Here is a 24409-nt window from a genome sequence, read left to right as displayed (position 1 = left end):
CGAGCATGCAGAGGGTAAAAAAGACAGAGCCATAATTGTTATTTCCCTCTGTAAATACATGAGAGGCTCGGTGATGCTATGGTGATGGAAGCTACAAATATATAATTAGATAAGGAGAGATTATGACTCCCAGACATTTGCAAAAATAAAACCCATTCATCCTTTTGTGAGCCTCATCTTGGCTTACACCAGCTTCTACAATTGTAGAGTTGGAAGGGACCCAGAGGGTCATCTAGCCCAACCCCCTGAAATGCAGGAGTCACAGCTAAAGAATCCCTGACAACTTGCTTAACTTGTCCAAGCTCAGAGTAAACCATATACTTTCCCTATCATTCTATCTAAAGGCAGAGATGAGGAACCTGTGACATTTCAGATGTGGCCAGACTCCAACTTCCATCAGCCCCAGTCAGTATGGTCAATGGTCAGGAATTGATTGGAGGGGCACAAATTCCTCTCCTCAATCTAAGGCCAGGAGTTTATGGCCATCCTTGGAAAACACACATGTATCCATTTCCCCTGCATAAGACAGTTACTAGAAAAAGCCTCATGGTGGCATTGCATTCTAATACTGTGTTTTTTGCTTCCCGAGAAAAGTGTATGCAGGAATACGATAGCAATTCTCCCAAATCAGAAGAGATTGCCAGGAAATGTCAAGCTCTTTCTCCAAAGTGTTCAAGTATGCCTGTTGTGTGTACCATTTTGTGCATACAAAATATTTAAGGACTGTGTGACAGCCAAGCCCATTTGCGCAAGTATGCCCATATCCTCCAATAATATAAATACAACTATTTATTATGGAAAGCTGTTGGTTCAGTATACATTGGCTGAACCTCTTACAATCCTGTAACCAAATATTTCATGATGGTTCCCAAGATCAAAGAGCAGGTTTTCATCTGTGTTCAGATACAATTGGATTGAAGCGGGCATATTGACTTTGGATCAACTGATAATGAAGATGAATTTTTAACATACGCCATGTTATGAAATAAACATCAGCTATTGGATGTAACCCAATGGCAATACCTACGGCTACATTTGTTAACATCTTTGTTTGGACCAGCAGCATTTTCAGCTTCTGAGACACCCGAAATACTAGAATTGGTTATTTAAAACTAAAAAAAATCTATGATTACTTTTTATAGATATTTATTATAAATAAGTCAATTTGATATTAAGGAATGAATGGAATAAAGAATGAGAGGTTCCTATATTGCCTCAACAATGGGATTATTTTAACTTCATGACAAGTAAAATTAAATTTAGATCTCATTTATACAAAATACAGTAGCTTAAAAACTGTAATTGTTAACAATTAACATAAGATACCCTATACTCTCTGTTTTTATTCCAAAAAGCTCACTTTCTAATTTATTACTTTGGGATTTTAAAAAAAGTGTGAACTGATTTTTTTGTTTGTTTGTTTCTTAGAATTCTCAAGCAATGCCACGTATGAGGCTAATAAAAAATAAGTAAACCACACCTTAGTTCAATCAACAGAGAAATTAAAGCTGGAGAAGATATTCCTTGAGTTTGCCCAAGGACAAATTGTACAGTGGCTGCAGAATTTCTGGTGCAAACATTCTCTTTTATTGCCCTTGTGCACAGGGACAACCCACCTATTCGAACAGGCCTTTTACAGGGGATTGATTGCCTGGCTGGATTTTGACGATTATTGTTGTTGCTGCTCCTGTGGTGGGTTTTATCCTCTCCTTTAATTTTCCCGTTCGTATTTTCCATTACTGCTTCTCGGTGCGGCATTGCATTGCGACGACAGGTGGGTTGAAATATTTTAAATAAAGTAAATGCAGTAGCAGTTCCTTGACCACATGGAGGAAACAACAACAAAAACCCACCCTATATACCCCCCACCCATTTGCACTTCGCCAGATGTGCGACAACCCATTTACCTCAGGGAACGCACAAAGGAATACAACGTTTCAGTATGACTCAGCAGCGTATCATACAAATTCTGCTGGATTACTTAGCGGAAGATGTGACTACAGTGGGTTTAGGTCACAGGCATGGCCAAACTTGGCCCTCCAGCTGTTTTGGGACTACAACTCCCATCATCCCTAGCTAACAGAACCAGTGGTCAGGGATGATGGGAATTGTAGTCCCAAAACAGCTGGAGGGCCAAGCTTAGCCATGCCTGGTTTAGGACACTTAGTGCAGAGGTGTGTAACTGCGTTCATGTCTGAGCATGCGACGTTTGAACCCAGTCACAGCCTTCAGAGATTCCTTTTCTTCATTTAGCCTCCCTGTGTACCTTGACTTCTACAGTGGGTGGGCCATATACGTGGATATTAGCTATGTGCCCAGGTAGACAGTAACAGGGAAGGAAAGACATTAGGTGGGCTTAACATACATTCTTTTATTTACAGGCCTTAAAGTGCTCTGAAAGGAGGAGGTGCCACTTGTCAGCATTTGGCTGTCTTCCCCTTGTCAGACTTTCATCGGTATTACGGAGCCTAACACAGTCCTAAAACGAACTTGGAGAGAGGTTCTGCTTTCCTCAGCCCAGCTGGGACCCCAGAATTCCTGAGTGAACCACTAAGAGCTGACAAACATGGCTGGCTACACCAAGGCAGTCCGACTGCGGACTGCCATATCACAGTCAGGTGCCTGTTCAGTGCTAGGCAGACGAGGACCTCCTTGCAGCATAGGTGGGGCCCAGCAGGCGAGCCGCTCGAGAAACGCCTCAGAAGCGGAGCTGAATAAGGTAGCGAATGCGGCACTGACTCTCCTGGTAGATCAGGTACTCGCTCTGGGAGAAGCAGGAGCTCTTGTACTTAGCCACAGGAACAGGCTTTCCTTGGGATACCAGCACTTTTTTCCCATCCAGGATTATCTCTTTATCCTGCGCAGGGTCTGGGGATAGCACAGCAAGCCAGAAAGAAAGAGAGCGAGAGGGAGGTTAGCATACGATTAACAGGCTGCAAAACATCACCACTGTTTCTTTCCAACCTTCAGGCTTACCTGGCTCAGTCACGCCGCGGGCCACGACACTGTCATAACCGTCTGGGGGCTTGCGGAGCGAACAGTCATCCTGGGTGATGTGATGCTCTTTGCCAAGGGCCACCTCGTTCAGGAACATAATCCCCACCCTATTGGAGGTGGTGCCAACTGGGGGGGAGGAAGGAAAAAGAGGCCCCAGTGGTTAAAGTGATGGACAGCAGGTCCCCTGCTCGAGTCACATACACCGTACCGTATCCTTCCCTGTGCTCTGCTTCACATAGGCCCACAAATCCAGTGGGATTAGGAAAGTAGGAGGATGAATATATCACGAACATATTCCAGCTTTCAAAAAAATAATAATAACCTCTGCTGAACAGGACAGACAGATCCCATCATGGGTAGTATTGTTTTCAGATGGCATTGCCAATATCCTCTTCAAAAATGCAACCACAGCTTTCATCCTCCTGAATGGCATAGGATGAAAGCAAAGAAGCTGCTCTTTCAAACTGGGGCTGCTAATTTGGACGTCTCCAACTTCTATGAGGAAGGAATGGCTAGTGCACCAATACTCTGCATTGGTCCAAATAGACATGCACACATCCTAGATCTTCAGCAGGATAAAAGTTGCTAGCAGCCTGCTGCGCCACATCCCATACTGTTCTGGACTGTCCCATAACTTTCAAAAGCACTTTTTTCAGTGGGCTGGGGTGGTCTTATCCAAGTAGTATGGATTGGCAAAAAAATGGGATGCCCTGCTTCTGGAAGAGGATGTGCTTTCTGCTAGAGCAAAGCCAAAGACCACCATGGTGTACATTCACCCAATTGGTGCTAGAAGCCTCTAAGGTTCATTTCCAGTTTACAAGGTTACAAAAGACCTAAGTGCTTGTGGAAAGCGTCAGAAGGGACATAGCCAGGATCACTTAATGGAAATAGTTAAATACAGGCATATAAATGCACACTTTTCAGTTTAACCTCCCTTTCTCATATCTGTATCTATATACGCGAAAAGTAGCAGTGGCAGGTTTTAAAAGCATGTCAACTTGGACCAGGGGTATCTGTATGAACCTGCCTTCTGCCCTGTCACTATTAAGACCAGAGAAGCATCAGAAGCAGAGAAAGGCAGCAAACCACTGAGAAAACGGTGGAAAGAACAGGAGGGGAGGCAGCCCTTGCAGCCCAAAGGGAGCACCAAGTGTTGGTTGCCTCACCATATCCTGCCGATTTACTGTTCTCCGATGCAAAGTAGAGGCCTTTGCCCACACGCCCGCCGGAGTGCGGCATGATGCGTAGACCACTCTTCAGGATGGCTGCAATGACAGCCACGTTGGTGCCGTGCCAAAGCAGTCGTCTGTTCTCCAGGTGGCTGTGAGCCTTGAAACGGTTGCCCTGTTAGCAGAATGGGGTGGGGATAGAAGAAGAAGTTCAGCAAGCAGAGCTCTCCCCTCCATGTGACGGGTGCAATTTTATGCTTATGGGCAGCAAGATAAGCCTTCGGTTGGGAGCGCCGAGCATGGCTTGCACACACCAAAAAGCTGAACTGTGACTGGTCAGCCACGTGTAGCAGGGCGCCTATGGAGCATGAACTGGTGAGAACGTGTCCTCTTCCCCACTCCCTCCCAACACCAACCTACTACCTACCAGAGGAGACACCTCTACAGAAAAAGGAAGTGGAGAAGACGCTTTCTCCTTCAGTTGCTGGTTGCATTTTCACTCACATAAATTGGGGTCAGATAGTGAGGCCTGGAGAGCCACGTTCCCCTGCTTCCTCCTGACCTGAGCTTCCCCATCCCTGATCTACAGTGACAATGCTGTGTTAAGAGGCAAAGAGTCCTCCTTTGGGGTTGTAGCTGGACTAGAGGGCCTCTGGTCTCTTCTGCCCCCATGCAGCCACTCTGGGTCTTGGGAATCCAAAGCTGCCTTTTCTCAACTACATCCCAAGAGCACCTCCAGCACCACTGACAACATTTGGGCACTGCCCCACAACATACAAGTTCTCTAGACAGCATCGGTCTGCTTTGGCTGGCAGTGCTGTGAGTGATACCCAGCCACTAACAGAGGGCTGTAGCTCTTTACACAAAAGCAGCTGCTAGGTTCATTATGGGCCCTGCTGCTATACAGACCGACAGATGCCAAGGGGTGCCGACCAGCACAATGGGGGAAGGGCTGAGGCTCAGTAGGAGAGCCCAAGCTTTGCATGTAAAAGGTCCCATAGAGACCCCTGCCTAAAACCCAGGAGAAACGCTGCCAGCCAGTGCTGGAATTCTGAGCTCAAAGGGCTCCATTTCAGGCAGCTTCCTATATTCCACAGGGGACCCTGGCACTGCTGGAACCAAAGGAGAATAAGCCAGGAACCGCCATTCAGGGCCTTTCCTTGTTGCTATGCTCCTAGGTCTATTCTGTCTGGTGCCAGAGGCAGCTGCAAAGTAAGATGCTCTGGGTGGTTTTGCTCAAAGACAGAAGCCAATTTCAGGCAACTGGCAGAAGTACACACAGTCAGTTAACAGAAGGGAAGGGGCCCTGCTAGTAGACCTTACCTCGCCCTCTCTGTTCACCTTCCAGATGTTCAGGACTTGAAGTTTCCGATAAGTGCAGCCTGTCTTCTCTACGTAGTTTACAATCAGCTAATTGCAGGGAGCAGGAGAGAAGCAGAAGAGGAAAGTGATCATTAAAGCACTGAGGCAGACAGAGGAAAATGGAAAGTGCAGAGGATCAACATTCCCCCCCTGCATGCTGCCCCCACTTTTCAGAGGTCCTGGGCTTCCAACACAGGGACATGCATAGTACCCTACAGTACCACAGCAACCAGGCTGGGAAGTTTCCTGTAGGGTCACCCTACCTTATAATCCTCTGATGATGGGTCTATCAGGGTGAGTTCGCACTTTAAAAGCCCATAGTCCTTGTCCACTGGGTGTGGGACCTCTTCCACCTTCATTTCCTCCTCTTCCTCCTCTTCCTTCTTCTTCTGGGCCTGCATACTCTGGGCAAGTTCAATATCAGCCAGTACCTATCAGAAAAGGGAAACAATCTTCACAAACACTGGTGGTGGGAGGAGCAATTTGACACTTACACTGCCATCCTATGTGAGCCTCACTTCCAAGTAAACATATCTAGGACTGTGCTATTGGTAGCCTATTTCAGCTAGGGAAATCTCATTGGTGCTCTAGCTTGAAAGCAAGGGGGGGGGGAAGGTTACGTTTTTTCATATGTTTTCAATATTGCTATTGGGGGTGGTGTGTGTGTGTGAGAGAGAGAGAGAGAGAGAGAGAGAGAATGAGAGAGAAAATTCAATAGTGTTTCTTTGCTTTTGGTTGTTAGTTTGCTAATGTTAATATTGTTTTGTAGATTATGAACGCTGTAGTGCTTTGTGAATCTTACAATATGACTTGTGGTTGTGCTGTTTGGCTTTGTTTGAATTGCTTTGTTAATAGTGTTATAGAAGGTGGTTGTTTTACAGATGATTTCTAATTGCTTTACTGATGATTTGTTAATTATTTTATATGATTTATGTTTTAATTGCGATGTTCTATTATGTTATTGCTGTTTATTGTTTGTGAGCTGCTTTGTCATTTGTGTGAGTGAAAAGCCACATAGAAATGTAACAAATGAAATGAAATGAAGAAAGAGAGACTCTTGAACTCAAGAGTGGAAGCAATTATTAACCCTGAAGGCTGCACCCACTAAGCAGCCATTTTGGGTACTGAGGGCTTATAGTGCAAAATCATAACTGGACCGGAGTTATTGGCCTTTTTGTTTTGTTAGTTCTCAAGATTATACCCTTCAGTTTTGAAAGGCTGCAGCTTGTTGGCAGAACAGCTGCATGCAGATGGTCCATCACAGGGAGCTGCTGTCAATCAGTGTAGACAACATGGAGCTACATGGACAAAAGGTCTGACTTCGCATAAGGCAGCTACTGTGTTTCCATTGTTTGTAGGTAAGGCTATGGCTTAATGGTAGAACATCTGCTTTCCATGCAGATGGACCTCCATGCAGAAGGTCCCTGGCTGGATCTCCAGATAGGGTTGGGAATGTTCCCATCTGAAACCCAGGGGAGATGCAGTTATTCAGTACTGGGATTGGCCCAGTACTCAGAGCTCCTTACCAGCAGCATGTCCTTCTTGGCTTGGACAACCTCCTGAGTGCTGATGGGTGGAGGCCGAGCCCGGCCAAAGTTGTGGGGGATGATGGTGTAGAAGCGAGAGGAGAGCTCCTCCAGCTGCTTCTGCGAAGGCGGCTGCTTCTGCAGTGCTGTCTCAATGGCCTCCAGAGCTTCAAAGCCTTTGGCAATTTGCTGCTTGCTCAGTTTCCCCAGGGGCATCTTCTTCACATCTAGGAAAGGGGATTAAAAAGGGTGACATGAGGAAGTTTGGAAGATCAGTGGGAGTCTGTTCTGTTGATGGGAGTCTGTTCTGCTGCCAAACAGTTCTTAGTCAGAAAGTTTTTCAAATGTTTAGTCGGACTCTCCTTTCTTGTAACTTGAAGCCATTGGGTGCTTCTCCCATCTGCTGCAAAGCAAACAACAACAACCCAACCCACCACCAAAAGATCCCTTGACCCTTTACCTAAATTCATGGTCTGCATGGCATCGTTAAACATGTCGTTGCTGAAGATGAGGGAGACCAGCTCCTCAGTAGGCTTGTCCAAGGTGCAGGGCCGTATCCTTTGCTTGGATAGCTTCACTCCATCTACACTGTCCACCTTGGAAACAGGAAAGAACCAACCTGGGACTGGATATACACACAATTCAGCTTCTTCTAGTGGGGCTGGACTTCACCCTTAGATTCACAGTAGGACACACAAGCTTTTACCTGGCAGTGAACACCTGTCAGGGAACTGCCATCGGCACAGGGGGGAGAAATAGAAGGGCAGTTGTGTTACCGGGAGCCTCCGAAAATCTTGCGAAGCAGTTCCTCTTCCAGGGAGGAGGAAAGCCCCACCTCCAGTGGCAAAGAGGTGCAAGGACCAGAGAATGCTAGTAAGAGCCTTAACACCGCTCCTGAACAAGCCGGAGAGGAGGGAAGCATGTCCTTGCCATCGCCCATTCTGCACAGTAGTCTGAGATGCAGAGAGGGGCGTAGACATTTGGGGGGTAACAAAACTTTTATGCTGGGGGAGGTACAAAAAAAGACCACTCCCTGATTCTGCTAGCAATTGAGCCAGACATAAGTTTTGGGGCTCTTCACTGTAAATAGTTTGCACCAAAATAAAGCCTGTAAAACGCAGGTCGGAGTCCTGCCTGGTTACTCTCAAGCAACCGCAACAGCACCTGATAGCACCTTTCAAAATAACAGGACTTAAGCAAGCACCCTTGAACACATGGAAACGCTAAGTGACTTCCATTAACTCCACCAACCCTGACACAGTTCACTACAAGAGCTTGTCCGTGTTCTCTAACTCACACAGACCTTGAAGACCTGCAGGAGTCCTCTAAATCACTGATAACTGGGAGATAGACTGTGATTAGGCTGCTAGGATAACTTTGTGAGGACTGGATTGGTGATCGAAGATCGCACACAGCCTTAACCAGGTGCTGCTGCTCTGCCCCGCTACTGACAGCATTGCTGCCGCTTACTAATGGTGTGGGGCAGAGACAGAATGGAAACTCGGTTGGGGCTGCGCAGGCACAGCAGCAGAACTCATCTGGCACTCTCAGCGCCAGACTCAGCTAAGTAGTCCCGCCAGTTGAAGCCCACCCAAGTACTTTCGCTAGGGCAATGGGGCTTTCCACCTCCTTCCCTCCCCTGGCACCCCTGGGTCTGGTGGGCATCAGGGGAACCGCTGGAACAGTGGGTGAGAAAGAGGAAAGGGAAGATAATTCAATCAGGCAAGCAGAGATGCTTAATGCTATGCTGAACTCCTTCAGTCACTGGTTGGCCCACAGGAGGTGCCTGGTGCTATAATGCCCAGGGATCAACCATCTGGCTCTCCAAATGAGGCCTCCCATTGGTCCTTGGGCCAAAGCTATGGTGTGTGTATGGGTATGCAAGGACAGGGACCAGATTCTCCCAGACACATCCCAGGTCTCTTCCCTGAACTTTGTGCTTTCATTTCAAAAGGCCACAGCACCATATGTTCTGAAACAACCAAAAAACCATATGGACAGTAATGAATAAGAAGTAAACCCACTCCTGGGCTTAGCGTGTTCTGGACACAGTGTGCCAAAGTATTGGGACGACTGATAAAGAAGCACTGGACCACTATTTTTTAGTTTGATTAATCTGTTACTTATTTTACCATAGTGAATTACCGTGCAATCTTAGGTATGCTTACAGAGAAGTTGCATTCAATTCAATAGGACTCTCTTGCAAGTCGGATTGCACTGCCAACAAATCAACTAACCTAATTTTAAATGTATTAGTCTAGACTGTTTGCAATTAGGCTTTGTTTGTTTCTGCTGTTTTGCACTGACTTATGCCTCTCCCCAGTGTGCCAGTCTGCTCCCAGTGTATTCCTTGGCTCAGTACCTTCACAGTCACCTCCTGCTCGTCTTCATCATCTGCATGTTGCACCTCAATCAAGGTGTACTTGCCATCGTGAGCCACAAAGTTCTCCCGGTCACCCCAGCTGTTCTTAGTCTTATCCCGAAATTTCTTCTCAAAATCCTTCTTGGCCGCCTCCAAGGATGGAAAGGTGTTGAGTTTTGACTGCCCTACTTCTCCCTGCGAGCAACGAGAGGAAAGGAAACACACATCAGCAAGAGACAGAAACTTCTGCATCTTCTCCCACGTATCTTGTGCTTCCTTTCTTAGTTCTGCAATGAAAGAAGGGCAGGAAAGGATGGGCAAGGACACAGCCATCCTCACAGGCAGGAACGCTCATACCTTCCACAAAGTAGGGTAACCTATAGAGGGGGACATGTCCTTGCATGCAATTGTACACTTTAGAAGGACATCTTGCATCATCTTGTCTGCTGGCATATGTAGGTTCTAGAGGGACCACAACCTCTTTGTAGAAAGCACAATCCACCAATCCAGCCTTTGATACATGTTCTTCCACCAAGCTTCAGCCCTTCCCAGAGGAAACAGATAACCTGCCAATTGCACACACAGTGAGTCTCTGGTGCAGGCTTCTCTGTTGTACACAACGGTTCCCTGAAGTCCTTAATCTCCACTTTGAAGTGGAGGTAGATTTCCTTGCCCACTTAGTCCCATTTGCATTCTTTGCTCCCAGTCTTAGGGTGTTTAATCCTCCCCCTCCCCCACCTTCTGTAAGTGCAGCATATTTTAGAAAGGTGAAAATAATCTAGCAGTGACTTCTCTTGATGTCTGAGCAACGATGAATTGTAATAAATATAAAGTGCCTCCAGAGTGGAAACTCAATTTAGGTCATTAGCAGCTGGAGTCTGGAGGCACACAGATTTATCACCTGGGTGTCTCAGAGATGCTTTTACAAAAAGAGAGAGAGAAAAATACTGCCCAAGAGCCATTTTAGCATTTGAGGCTGCCATCTTCTAGCCACTTACCTAGGTGCAAGCCCTATTGTACTCATTGGGACTCACTCCTGAGTAGACGTTGTTTATGATTATCCTGGTGCACTGCAAGAGACTTGCAGAGTAGATAAAGTCATTCTCTATTTTTCCTGTTACCTCTATTTCTTACAGCACCTCAAGATTCTCATAAAAGTTTTAGTAAAGTAGCTAATAACATGTGCCTAATTCTATATTTCTTTTTTCTCTCCCCACTCCTTCTCCCTTTCTCATTTTGCCTGGAATTTTCTCAGATCAGAATCTGTTTCTAAATATTGGAATCTCTCTCCAACAAAAGCAAAGGCATATGACAATAAAATTATCCTACTGATTTGCACTGTTCTGCAAGGTTTGGGATGAACCTCCTAGAGACGTATATTCTTCTTGCACCAGGTCCTCTAATCAACTTGGCTTTCAGGTTTTTAGCAAGGGTATGTAAACAGCTGTACATATTGTTCCTCTTTAAATATTTTATACGCATTTTTCCCCACTGTAAAGGAAATTTTGTATTAGTTTTTATAGAATGCTTGTCATTGTTTACAAGGGATGCGGGTGGCACTGTGGGTTAAACCACAGAGCCTAGGACTTAGAATCATAGAGTTGGAATAGACCACAAGGGCCATCGAGTCCAACCCCCTGCCAAGCAGGAAACACCATCAGAGCACTCCTGACATATGGTTGTCAAGCCTCTGCTTAAAGACCTCCAAAGGAGACTCCACCACACTCCTTGGCAGCAAATTCCACTGTCGAACAGCTCTTACTGTCAGGAAGTTCTTCCTAATGTTTAGGTGGAATCTTCTTTCTTGTAGTTTGGATCCATTGCTCCGTGTCCGCTTCTCTGGAGCAGCAGAAAACAACCTTTCTCCCTCCTCTATATGACATCCTTTTATATATTTGAACATGGCTATCATATCACCCCTTAACCTCCTCTTCTCCAGGCTAAACATGCCCAGCTCCCTTAGTCGTTCCTCATAAGGCATCATTTCCAGGCCTTTGACCATTTTGGTTGCCCTCCTCTGGACACGTTTCAGTTTGTCAGTGTCCTTCTTGAACTGTGGTGCCCAGAACTGGACACAGTACTCCAGGTGAGGTCCGACCAGAGCAGAATACAGTGGCACTATTACTTCCCTTGATCTAGATGCTATACTCCTATTGATGCAGCCCAGAATTGCATTGGCTTTTTTAGCTGCCGCGTCACACTGTTGGCTCATGTCAAGTTTGTGGTCAACCAAGACTCCTAGATCCTTGCCAATCAGAAGGTCGGCGGTTTGAATACCCGCAACGGGGTGAGCTCCCGTTGCTCGGACCCTGCTCCTGCCAACCTAGCAGTTCGAAAGCACGTCAAAGTGCAAGTAGATAAATAGGTACCGCTCCGGCGGGAAGGTAAATGGGGTTTGTGTGTGCTGCTCTGGTTCGCCAGAAGTGGCTTAGTCATGCTGGCCACATGACCCGGAAGCTGTACGCCAGCTCCCTCAGCCAATAAAGCAAGATGAGCACCGCAACCCCAGAGTCGGTCACAACTGGACCTAATTGTCAGGGGTCTCTTTACCTTTCCCTTTGTCATCTGTTTATGGAGGCAGTTCTGGCCAGGGGACTCAAAAGGTCGTAGAAGGTGCAACAGGTCAACACAGGAAACTAACCTGGGGGCGGAATGAAGCTTAGTTACCATGTCCATGTGTTAATGTGTGTGTGTGTGTGGGGGGGGGGAGTAATTTAGCAAAACTGTGGATTCCTCCAGACAACCTGTTTATTGAGCATTCATCTCAATTTGCTTGCAAACAAATCCTTCTGATCCAACACTTTATAGTGCATTTCCCTGTCACTTTCCTAACTGCAAAAGACATCTATATATCTATATTTATATTGTTTAAAAAGTGGTTTTGTTGCACCTGAGCACTTGAATCCACTTTCATTGTGCAAACCTAAATTTACAGTGTGCCTGTGTCTGGAGTTGGCTTCTACTGTCCTTCTGATTGACTAGGAGGCTGGAATGATGAATCATACATATACATGATGCTGGCAAACAAGCAGAGAGAGATGGGAGAGCTAGGAAACACAAAAAGTCACAGTTGCTGAGAATCCAGATTCCAGGGACAAAAGAAGCTGAGCTGAAAGCACTGAGGTTGACTGGGGCACTGCCAATGAATTAGGATGGAGCAAAAGGAATTCCTTTATTGCTTGGTCTTAAGCTAAAGTGGGGAAGCAGTTTGTATAAGCCTTACGTAGATAGACTATAAAAATAGCACGGGGGGAAATGCATCTAATTGCTCTTATCGGCAACTGCTAAAACCACAGGAGCGGCTAAGTTAGCTGGTTTGTTCATCTGCTCCTCATGGAGAAGGTTGCAGCCATGCTACTATAACATCAGCTACAGCAAGTATGGAAAGTTAAAGCTATTGTTAGTTTCTGTTAGCCATCTCTACTTATGCCAAATTATTCAGAAGGGGTTTCTTTTGGCTTGGATGCTCCTTGACAGCAGCCATGAGATTTCTTCCTAGCATCAACTTATAGGGATTTTACCTAACATCTTTTTCCTTCCCCACCACCCCAGCTAGAGCATAGAGGGACCACTCTGGAATACACAGACATGTATTTGCGTTCTCTGAAGAACTGCATTGGGCCTATCAGAGCTATTAGCCTCTGGAATAAGAGAAAGCTAGCTAATAATTTCAGCTCCTTACCTTGGTCTCCAGAGAAGTATGTTTTGTGTTTCTGCCTAAAAGCCCAAGGATTGGGGGGGGGGGGAGTGTGTCTCTATGTGGCAGTCACTGTAGAGTGTATTTGGTATGCAAACAAAGCAAGAGGGGAGGACGACATGTGGTGAAAATTAGCAAAAGGGTGGTGGGGAAGAGCCTATTGTGATGGATGACTCAGTAGAGCTCCCACTCCAGGTTCTCAAGCACAGAGTCCCTGCCAAGTTATGACAACCTTATCCCAGGAATAAAAGCCTTTTGAAACTTGAGCTTTGGAGGAGGAAAAGACAACTGGGAGAGAACAATCCTAGCCACCCACACCCTCAACGGTCAGGTAGGCAAATAAAACTTGAGTCTAAAGGCCTGACGTAAAGAAGGTTTCACCCAAGGGGGCACATCAGGTCAAGACAAACTTAATCAGCTTGCATTTATGGCTGCCTCACAGGTTACAATAAAAGGCTGCTTTAAGCTGGACACACAGCTGAAAGTTTTATTCAGAGAAGACGTCTTGAAATTAATGGTCTTAACTTAGTCACGTTCATTAATCTCAAGGGGTCAACTCTGAGTCTCTCTTAGTAGAATACCACCCACTGTTCCTTAAAAGAGATCCCCCCACAGCAGAAAACGCTGGATCCCAACTCCCAATAGGTTGTCAGGGATGACAGGAGCTGCAGTTTAGCAAACCTGGACACTCTGAGGTCTCCCATCTCTGCCTATAGCTTCAACAAACACTATTGAACTGGTTACAAAATTCCAGCTTGGGGAACTGGGACATGTCCTAGGAACCGGGATACGTCCTAGGAGTTCTACTGAGAAAATTAATTAAGGCTGCAGTCAGACACCCACTTGATCCAAAGGGACTTCTGAAAAGACGTGTGTGGGATTGCACCCACGGCTGTTAGGAAATCTCAACTGCTGAATTACGTTGCAGTTTAACAACAACAACGTCATCAACATAAGCTGTAAACATTTCTTTCTCAAGAGCACATTGTCTCAATGTTCTTTGTATCGATTAGTTTACTGCAAGCTCAGGTCTAATTTTAATAGATAACTGAAGAATGAACTTGTGCAATTTTGCCATTGCAACACAGGTCCGGAAGAAGCAAACAATTGCCTTGCGTTGATTCTCCAAGGTCACTGGCCTCTTACTAGAATAAACGCAAACAGCTTGCAAAACAGACTTCAGGGGGATTGCTCTGAGTGTCCACAAGCTTATTTGAGCCGAGAGCACCAGGAGCTGCACCAGCGAGCTCTGGATGGGAAGTATGCTTAAGCTCCCAGTCGTTCCTTCACAGTAACGCTTTTGCCTCTTCACAGTTTGGGTTAAAACGGCCCCCTGGGCCTAGTCAGGCTTGCAGGTCACCTCTGACATCAAGTGACTGCTGCTGTTCTGTGTTCCACAAGGGCATAGCCAGGGGACAGCTTCCCCTCAAATCAAGTAAATAAATAAAAATACTTAACTGACCAATCACAACACAAGTAGCTCAATTCTGCCCCCCTGAAACATAAATCTGGCTACGCCCATGGTGTTTCGCCTTGTTAATTTAAAATGTTTTGCAATATTAAGAAAGCAGGGCAAATAAAAGTGAGAGATGTGTGGCAGTGCCATTAGCCCAAAGCATGGTGTCCTCAAGATGCTACTATGCTACAGCTTTCATGATCTCTGACCTTTGGGCCACACTTGCTGGGGCTGATGGGATTTGTAGTCTTAACAGCATCTGGAGGGACCCTGTTTGGCTACTCCAGGCTCAAGAGTTAACAGGGAGTCATTTTAGAAGAGCGTACCTGGATTAGACCAAAGGTCTGAAACACAGGACTTTATTACCATTGGAAAAAGGCTTGTTTCCTCCCCCCAATCGCAAATGCTCAGAAGCCGCAGACTAAGAGAGCTGCACACTGTGGCCATCCTACCTATCACCCTGAAGTGGTAACACACTGCTCCAAGACAATTATTTTGTGAAACCATTATCTGTAGCAAGTCCGCTGAAACACTGCGCCTGATATACCAACAGCTCTAGGCTAAGCGAAGCGAGAATCCACATTACCAGGCTAAAGGTGTTTACAACCTTGTAAACAGTTTTATGGCAGCAGCAGTAGTCAGCTTGCTTCAGCATAAGAACTGGATGATCTCAGCTCCATAGCCACTTTACCCCAGGGAATCTTGTACCACTTAAATGGTGCCCAGAGGCCCCAACACTTAGGTGTCACGTATGTGAAACCATTCCTTTCCTTAGTTCCAACTCCTGCTCATTCGACTTTCTTGACTCACTCTCTCCCGTGTTTCAATGGTCAATGAGGAGTAGTATTTTCCAGACTTTCTTAATGCTAGGCCCGCCACCTCGCATCTTTTAACCAACCCGGGGAATATTAAGCAATAAATATGGCTAGGAACACAGGGTCTGGACGTGTTATGGCTCTGCAAACTGTCATTCAGGAAACATTGCTGGAAGAGTTAAAGCTTTCTTTTAAATTGGCTAAGGTCTGGGCTATCTTTCCCCCTTTATTCCAGTGCTAGGCATCACCATCCACAGCTGTATATAATTATTTGTGTCAGTCTCAGAGATGAAGACCCCCACCCCCACAGATTTTTGAGAAAAGAACAACTGCAGGGGGCATCCTGAGGGCAAGCTACTCACCACACGGCCCCAGCGGTTCCAGCAGCTGTACTTCCCATTCTGTTCTATGAGTTGGATGATGTAGAACTTGTTGTTATTGTGGCCAATGTTGGTCTGGTTCAGCATGCAGTCGTAGTCCTCGTGAATCTAAAATCGTAACAGGCAACATGAACGCCCCTAAGGCACCCATAGCAACCTCTGTGTGGCTAAATTCCAGCCTGTGATTGACATCTGGCAAAACGGGAGGACAATCAGAGCCTGGCACTTAAAGAGTATTGCAAGAACTAACAAATACCAAGTGCTAATAAAGTCTAGGCCGGAATCCAAGAGGATAAATTCCAAGTCTGGCTGGACTCTCCCAATGGCACCCCCTCCTTGATTAGTAGTTTTTGATAAAAGATCTACGCAGAAGACAAATGGGCAGAAGGGGTCTTGAAGGACAGAACACTGTCCAATCCTAATAAGGCTCTGGCGAGGCGGGGCAGGGACAAGTTTTGGTTTCATTAATTTCCCCCCTCCTCTACTTGGGACAGGCAAAGGCAAACTCGGCCCTCCAGATGTTTTTGGCCTACAACTCCCATGATCTCTAGCTAGCAGGACCAGTGGTCAGGGATGATGGGAACTGTAGTCTCAAAACATCTAGAGGGCCGAGTTTGCCTATGCCTGACTTGGGACATGCAGTCCTGGCTGCCCTGCTAAAAGGAAGGCAAAAAAAAAAGCTTCAGGAAAAGAGAGAAGCCTCAAGATTCAGTGTGAACTTTGACCTTCACTGCCCCACCACAGGTGCCCACAAGAGACAGGAGGACTCCCATTATGCTACACTATCCCATTGCAGGGCCAGCTGAAAGTGGGAATAATCCCTTCCCCACCCCCCAATGGATGCTGGGCATAGGGAACACTTCAGCCAGAGCTTTGTTTTCACCTTGGCGTTATCAACGTCGCTCAGCTGACAGGCAGAATCAATTTTGGCCTTGAACTTCTCTTTGGGAGCTGCCTTCAGTGCCTCCACGGTGGAGCGGAAACTGTCTTCTTCAGGTTCAGCCTTTAGCTCCGGCTCCTGTTTCACTTTCTTGCCCTTGACTGCTGCCCTGGTTTGGGCAGCAGCCTTGCGCTTTGGCGGCATCGTTCCCTTCAGAGCCTTACCCTGTTTCCCAAAGGAGTCAGGCTGCTGCTCTCATTCAACTGCAAAAAAAGGGAGGCCAGTTAATTCTTGACTCAGGAGGTCACTAGAAGTACCAGTCCCTAAATGACCCACAGTGACCTTCTCTGTGATTTCTGTAAATTTTATAAAGGAATACTGGAGTAGTTGCTTTCTGCCGACTGCTCAGACTCTTCAATAAAACTCTGGCAAAACACAGACTTTCCGAAAGACTTTCCGAAAGGCAACAGCACACTGCTGGGTATTACAATAGCCAAGACCCCAAGGTCTGCTCCTGCTAGCATAATGTAGCTCCAAAGACTTCTGCTTTTCTTTCCTGCCAGATTTGGATGACATTCCCACATATGAGAATTCTGAGTGTGGCTGTGCACTCTGCTCAGATCTAGCAAAGGCTGCATATAGATATAGGCCATGGTGGGCAAACTAAGGCCCGGGGGCCAGATCTGGCCCAACTGCCTTCTAAATCTGGCCCGCGGACAGTCCAAGAATCAGCTTGTTTTTACATGAGTAGAATGTGCTCTTTTATTTAAAATGCATCTCTGGGTTATTTGTGGGGCCTGCCTGGTGTTTTTACATGAGCAGAATGTGGGCTTTTATTTAAAATGCATCTCTGGGTTATTTATATAGTCTGGCAATATAGTCTGGCACCCCACAAGGTCTGAGGGACAGTGGGCTGAAAAAGTTTGCTGATCCCTGATATAGGTTGTGTACATACCATACGGGTAAAGCATATTTGGGACGTGGGTGGCGCTGTGGGTAAAACCTCAGCGCCTAGGACTTGCCGAACGCATGGTTGGCGGTTCGAATCCCTGCGGCGGGGTGCGCTCCCATTGCTCGGTCCCAGCGCCTGCCAACCTAGCAGTTCGAAAGCACCCCCAGGTGCAAGTAGATAAATAGGGACCGATTCTAGCGGGAAGGTAAACGGCGTTTCCGTGTGCTGCTCTGGCTCGCCAGAGCAGCTTCGTCACACTGGCCATGTGACCCGGAAGTGGCTCCCGGCCTCTAGAGTGAGATGAGCGCACAACCCTAGAGTCTGTCAAGACTGGCCCGTACGGGCAGGGGTACCTTTACCTTTACCTTAAAGCATATTTAAAGCACATACCTTCCCCTAAAATATCCTGGGAACCATAACTCTGGGAATTGTAGCTCTGTGAGGGATAAACTACAGTTCCCAGGATTCTCTGTGTGGGGTGTGTGCGCGCTTCAAATGTATGGTGTGTGCACAGCCATAGAATATTATGTAAATGTACAAGCTCAACATGCAATTTGATTATGTATGAAACAGCAGCAGCACTCTAATCTAACACTGTGGAGGGAAGTGCAAACCTTTGGGTTAGCAGCCAGGTGCACTGACCCATTGTGCCACAGAGATGAACACGTTGTCTTTAGTCATAGGCCCACAGGCCCACACCCTAGGCAAACAGCCATACGACAACTATCAGAGCCAAATGCCGGTTCCATAGCTGATTCATAGTTCTGCTGCCATGTCACAAACAGCCCCAAGCCCTCTCCTTCCTAATCACCCTGTTAGTTCAGACCTTTATTCCTTTTTAAAAAAATAATAATATTTATTCCTTTTGCAACAATTTAAACACTTACAGAAAAAACAAAGAAAAAACAGTACATTACAATACAAAAACACTACATAAAAATTAACAAAACAAAACAAAAACAATTTAAAAACACATCAAAAGAGAAGAAAGAGGGAAAAAAACTTCCAATATCTTATCTTTCTTTCACATATTTCCACGGCCTCCTCACACCTCCCTTTTTGTATTCCACTTCTATTAATTATTTCAGCAATTCCTTTCCATCTTCCCCTGTTTTCTATCCTATAATTATCTTAACACATTTTAACCTTATTTTCCTTTAATACTCTATTAATCTATTTATACTTAATTCCTTATAACATTTCTACTGAAGCCATATAACTTCATTCCAACATTCTTCTAACATTCATTAATTTTACAATATTTCTATAAATAATCTTTAAGCTTTCCCCAGTCTTCTTCCACCGACTCTTCTCCCTGGTCTCGGATCTTGCCAGTCTTTTCCGCCAATTCCATCTAGTCCATCAACTTCATCTGACATTATCCAACACTTCAGTACTTCCAAGAGACAACCATTCTCTCAGCCAGCAAAAAGCAGATGGTTCACAACAAAGTTTAGGGGTCTGGCAGGGCAGGTCCACCTCCTTCTTTAGCATCCGTCAATATCTTAAATTTTACTCGCGGCTTCCTGCCCTGCCAAACAAATCCAGAAACATTCCTCTGCCACCACCTGAAACAATCCATCCCATCCAAAACTTGCACTATTTGGAGCAAAAGCAACATCCCCGGCAACACAGCAACCCTCATCCCCACTACAACAGCTTGGCCCAACAATAGCAACTTCAGATTTGTCCATATTTCCCAATCCCCCTTCTCTTCAATCCAACGTCCTCCACAGTTACCCTTAAATATATTCACATTTTTGGCGGTCATACTGACCCCCAAAAGCCTCTCTTTCTCAACCAATGTTAGTCCTGTCTCCTCCTGAAGCTCTGTCAAGCTTTCTTTTCCCAATTCTGGTCCTCAAATTCATCTGTTTTTCTTTAAATTCCATCATAACAGATGTCAACTTATGTTCATCGAGTTGCCTTTGAATGGATGGGGCTCTCTCACACTCCAGTTGTATTGTTTTACATTCAGCAGCAAGGGTTTTCTCCCTGACTTCATCCGCAGTTTGCCGTGTCAAGGTAAATTCCTGTATCAATCTCTGGATGGTTTCTGTGTTGGTGTTCACCTTTTGTCCCAGATTGTCTGTTTTCCTGTGAAGCTGTTCCAGCGAATCGTTTATTTTCACTAATGCGACCACTAAGGCCTCTTCTGTCGACATTTCATCTGTTTTTTCCTTTCCATTTGCCATAACACTTGAGAGATCCAAGGTCAATCTCAGAGTCTCACAGTTTTTATCTTGCAGCTGGAAATCCCCCTAGCCCAGCTCTTATAAAGTAACCAATTTCAGAGACTTCCACTAGGGGAAAACAGTTTCTATTTATAATAGTCAACAATGTCCCCTTTAAACGCAACTCATACAATCCAAAGTTAGTTTCAGATTTCAGTTACTTTTTACTCCTTTTTAGAAGCAGCCGAAGACAATAGAAACAATGTATTTCTCTTACTTTGCTAGCTGTCAAGGAACGTTCTAAGTGCTGTCAATGAACATTCCAAAACGTCAGTCCTACTGGCAGCCAGTTTCCAGGGTCAGAGCGGTGGTATTTTAACTCCCTTCACTCTCTCCTGCAGGCATACTCAGTCCACAAGTCCCCCCCCTTCTCCTGCCTCCAAGGGGGGTTTTATGCTCTTTACCGATGGAAATTTAGTCTTTTACAAAAGGCTTTCCAAGACTTCAGCCTGCAGCCTCCTTGCCTCAGTCTGTTTACAAATAGGGAAGGCGGACTTCCTGTTTTGAACCTCCCCGTTTCGATGCCAAATTAAACGTTTAAAATCCGATTCTCCCGTCTCAGCTCTACTCACGGGTAATTACTTTGGAGTCAAATTGTCCACAGGAAAAAGTCAATGCTCTCCGGCAACAGTTTGCGGCTTCGCTCCGCGGAAGAAGCAGACGATTCGAAGCACCGCGCCGCTCACCCCACGTCGCTCCGGATCCCCGAAACCGGGTTTCCCCGCGAGTAGGGGAGGCGCAAAAGGTGCCCGCCGAATCCCATGTTCACAGGCTTCTCCCGCCTGTGATTTTTACGGGTCTCCGCCTTCGCCGTGGCAGCCAGACCCAAATTTCCACGGAGCAGATTCCTCCCGGTCAGAGGAAATCCGCCATTGACGGAGGCACCAACCCGGAAGTCCCAGACCTTTATTCCTTTGACAGCAGATCTTCCTTTTTGGTTTTTAACTGTATCAATCTATTAACAAATCAGCCTTGGGAAATCTGGAACCTTTGGCTGGACCTTATTATGCTTCCCCTCACCTGTAGGTTTGTCAGCTACTCCAAGCGTTTTAAATTCTGATTTGCTAATCCAATGCCAGGAACAAGCAAGGAGCCAACTTTTAACTTGCAGAAAGCTGACTGGCAGTCAATGGCAGCAGAATATTTTCCTAATGAGTCACAACTGAAAGTGCACGGTTCATGCTATTTCAATAACAGTGCACAGCTTTCACTAACAAGTCACAGCTTTATTGCACAAGAGGAAACTGTCTTTTCTAGGCCTTAGAAACAGTATACTTGCCTACAATATAAAGGATTTTGCAAACATTATAGCCAGAAGGTAAGACTTGGAGAGGAAAGGGGAACCTACGGATGCTGTTTGAGAACAGGTGAGATAATGCTTGAATACAGCAGAGGAAGGAGTCAGAGAAAGAGACTGATTATCTGCTGGAGGTGAGAGAGAATAGCAGGCGAGATGGCGGATGGGATCAGATGGCATCAAGAAAGCATGTGCAGGGACCAAGTCAGGAATTCCCAAAATATGGTCCATGGGCTTCAGTCAGGTGGTCCATGGAGCACCTATGAATTGGTGGCTAATGATGAGAGAAACAACACGTCTACCTCACTAAATAATCACATTGATTTTTAACTATGTTTTGGCAGCTTTTTTATTTCTTACGTTTTATTATGTTACAATTTGAATTCTACAAAATTCAAATTGTAATACAATAAAATGCAATAATAAAAAAACAGCCATATAGCATCTAACACAGCGCATCATAATTGCTACAACAGTTAGGAAAAACATAAATGGTCTGCCCAGACCCTCATCAATTGGTCTGTGGGGAGCTTAGCCACAAGACGGGGGAATAAACAAACAAGTTTTCTAAAAGCCAGGTACAGTGATGCAAGGTTTTGAAATGTAACATCATTGCTATGTAGCATGGTTGGAGGCAGAAATATAAGACCAGCTAACAACAGATGGATGTATGATATCCAGCAAGCAGTCCTCTAGACGCACTAGTGCTCTTTGAACTCAGAACAAAATTATTTGAGTAATAAACTGCTCAAAGTCTGCCAGTGCTCCAGGGCTCTGCCTATCTACATATTGTGTTCCGGGAGACAGTCTGCTAGGACTCAACCATGTGTACATTCATTAGTTTCACTACAAAACCAATAGAGATACCAAATAACAGAAGTGGACAGATCAATATTATGCAAATGTTCTTATCTTTCAGGATCACTGGACTTGCCTCTATGCTTTGCTAATATTAATGAAGAGGCAGAGGCAACTTCCTTTGCCTTCATGCTAGTATCCTCCTCCTGCTTGAATTAAGAAAGTGATTTGCACCTTGAACTGAGGAATTTAGTGCAAATGTAGTAGAAAATCCTGTTATTTAGTATTATTTAACATAAAATTGAGAGAAATAGCTGCCTCATAACAGGGTTGTTTGTTATCTGCACCTCCCAACTCCGTAAAACCAGTCTACACAACAAAAATAATTTTTACTATTTATACCCCGCCCTTCTGGCTGGGGTACCCCACTCAGCTGACAGCATACAGCAAGCTCAACAGTTCTGGTCCAGAAAGGGGCTTGCTGAATAAATAGCACACTCAAGCAAGCAAGCCAAACCACACAAAGCAAAGATTTAAAAAACAATCAAATCTTACCAGAGAGAAAAAACCTTCTGAGTCATGTAAGCAATCATCCATAGCCTGCTGTATGCAAAATGTATAGCATACATACTCTGATGATGGAAAGTATGCACTCTTGATGCACAAATGAAAAGTGCAAATGGTCTTTTGGGGGGGGGGCAATTAAGAGCCAATATTGGCATCATACTACAGATGGGCAGCCCACTGGCTGCTTTCACAGGTTATCTCCGAACTGCGCAACTTTTGGAAGACTTGCAAATAATTTCGCCAAAGGTTTCAAGCCATGCAAGAATTTTTGCTGGCACACCAATACTGTATGGCTGTATTAATAATGCGGAACATAATGTATGTGGGGAGGAAGGGGGAATAATTTATTTACTGTATTTCTCTCCTGCCCTTCTTCCTGAAGACCAAGGTGGCAAGAATCAGCACTTTCCCCAATTTACCAAATAGGTGTTTACACTCAAAGGATGTTGTGTGGGGATTTGCCCCTTTAAAAAATGGGTAGCAACCCATTAACTTGCGGAGGGTCAAAGCAAAAAGCGCACAGCCCTGTTAAGTACTCGCTTAGGATCAGCGCCAGCGAGGGCGCCACTACCCCGGAGGTTCCAGCCCGGATTAAAAGGAATCCGCAGTACCTACCCCGTTATCAAGATACAGAGGCTCTACATTGTTTGGGGACGTCTCCTGTACCTCTCTCTAATTCGAAGAAATCAGATCCGGTATGGACAGCTACGGATTCTGTCCACGTTCCCCGACTGTCGCTTTGGGAACGAACCAGAGGCAAATAAAAGGCCAGCCGCCTCCACCCAGCTATTTATTTACTTCTCAAACCCCACCCCACCTCCCGCCTGTCCAGAGTAGCAAAACTCACCGCGGTGTAGGTGGGTGGTGCACCGGCTCTTCGTAGCCCGGTGGTCCTCCTAGACGCGGAGGGCCGGCAGAAAGAAGCCCGGCAAAGTGGCAGGGCAAGTTTGGGCAAGTCGGAGGGCGAGATCTGCCGCTTGGGCTTTCCCTCTTCCTCGCTTGCCGTCCCCTCCTCCCCCCTAGTGACCTCAGCTTTCGATCAGCGGCTGCAGCAACACGCCTCCCGGGGAAGGAGCCAGCCCAGCGCAGAGGCAAGGAAGGGGCTGAGCAGCACAGCCCGGCTACACGCCGAGCTGTCCATCAACGCGTGCTAGAACAGCCGGACCAGACAGGCCCGCAAAAGGGGCGCAGAAGAGAGCAAGCAACTTCTTCTGCATCTACTCACTTGTTTGGGCACTAAATTAAAATAATGTTTTTTATGAATTAAACCCCCCCCCCATCTCCCATGCATAAATGAACAGAGATAAGAGCACCAGGGATTAGTGAGGGTTGTGCGTGTCCCTGAAAACAAGGGCTCCCAGAAGGGGAAACTCGATTCATGTCATCCCGTGCAAACTAGCAAGCAGCACGGGCAACCTGCGGTCTCTTCGCTCCCCCGGCTTTGCATAGCTCCGTGGTTCACCCGCCCTACGCATTCCAAGGGCTAAGCCACGTCCCCACCCACTCCGCCAGCTGGCCTCTTGCGCCTCCCGGCGCCGCCGCCTTCCCACCCCTCGTCCCTCCTCTTCTGCCATAAGCCTCCCCAAAGTCCGGGCATGCAAAAGTGCAAGCGCGGGAATTGCTCCCCCGCTGCTGCTGCTCTAAGCCCGCCCCCAACCGGTGCGCGAAGCTCAATGCAGAAGCTGCGCTTGCCCTGCCTGTGCGGCACCTACTGAGCAAAGGGGAGCGCACCGCGCTTGCCCAGTCCCCTGCTTCCACAGCAAGACGAGCGGCTTAGCGGACCATTAAAGAAGGCAGGTAGCTGACTCTACGGACCAATGAAAACGAACCCGGCGGAAGGAGGCGTGACGCTGCCAACCCACCAGTCTCAGCCTTCCTTCCTTCCTCCGGGGTCTCGGGAGGAATCTCAGCCAATAA

The 24409-nt window shown here is 46.3% G+C and overlaps 1 protein-coding gene across 2 annotated transcripts; it reads right to left on the bottom strand.

Moving 5' to 3' along the window:
• Positions 1–1564: 1564 nt before the first annotated feature.
• PARP3 (poly(ADP-ribose) polymerase family member 3) lies at positions 1565–24206 on the bottom strand. Of its 2 annotated transcripts, none has more exons than XM_082213138.1 (11): positions 23340–24206; positions 16648–16907; positions 15747–15872; positions 9417–9611; positions 7515–7650; positions 7055–7281; positions 5792–5959; positions 5490–5576; positions 4164–4341; positions 2977–3123; positions 1565–2868 (listed from the first exon to the last, which is right to left on the bottom strand). In XM_082213138.1, exons 2-11 carry the CDS (start codon positions 16846–16848, stop codon positions 2699–2701), a joined length of 1635 nt encoding a protein of 544 aa, XP_082069264.1. In that variant the 5' UTR covers positions 16849–16907; positions 23340–24206; the 3' UTR covers positions 1565–2698. The 2 variants fall into 2 exon arrangements, with proteins under 2 accessions (XP_082069264.1, XP_082069265.1); XM_082213139.1 differs by lacking the exon at positions 23340–24206 and adding an exon at positions 22845–23230.
• Between the last annotated feature and the right edge of the window lie 203 nt (positions 24207–24409).

This window comes from Podarcis vaucheri (assembly GCF_965113315.1).
Source record: "Podarcis vaucheri genome assembly, chromosome: 2".
Taxonomy (NCBI): domain Eukaryota; kingdom Metazoa; phylum Chordata; class Lepidosauria; order Squamata; family Lacertidae; genus Podarcis; species Podarcis vaucheri.
This window is presented reverse-complemented; position numbering and strand designations above follow the sequence as displayed.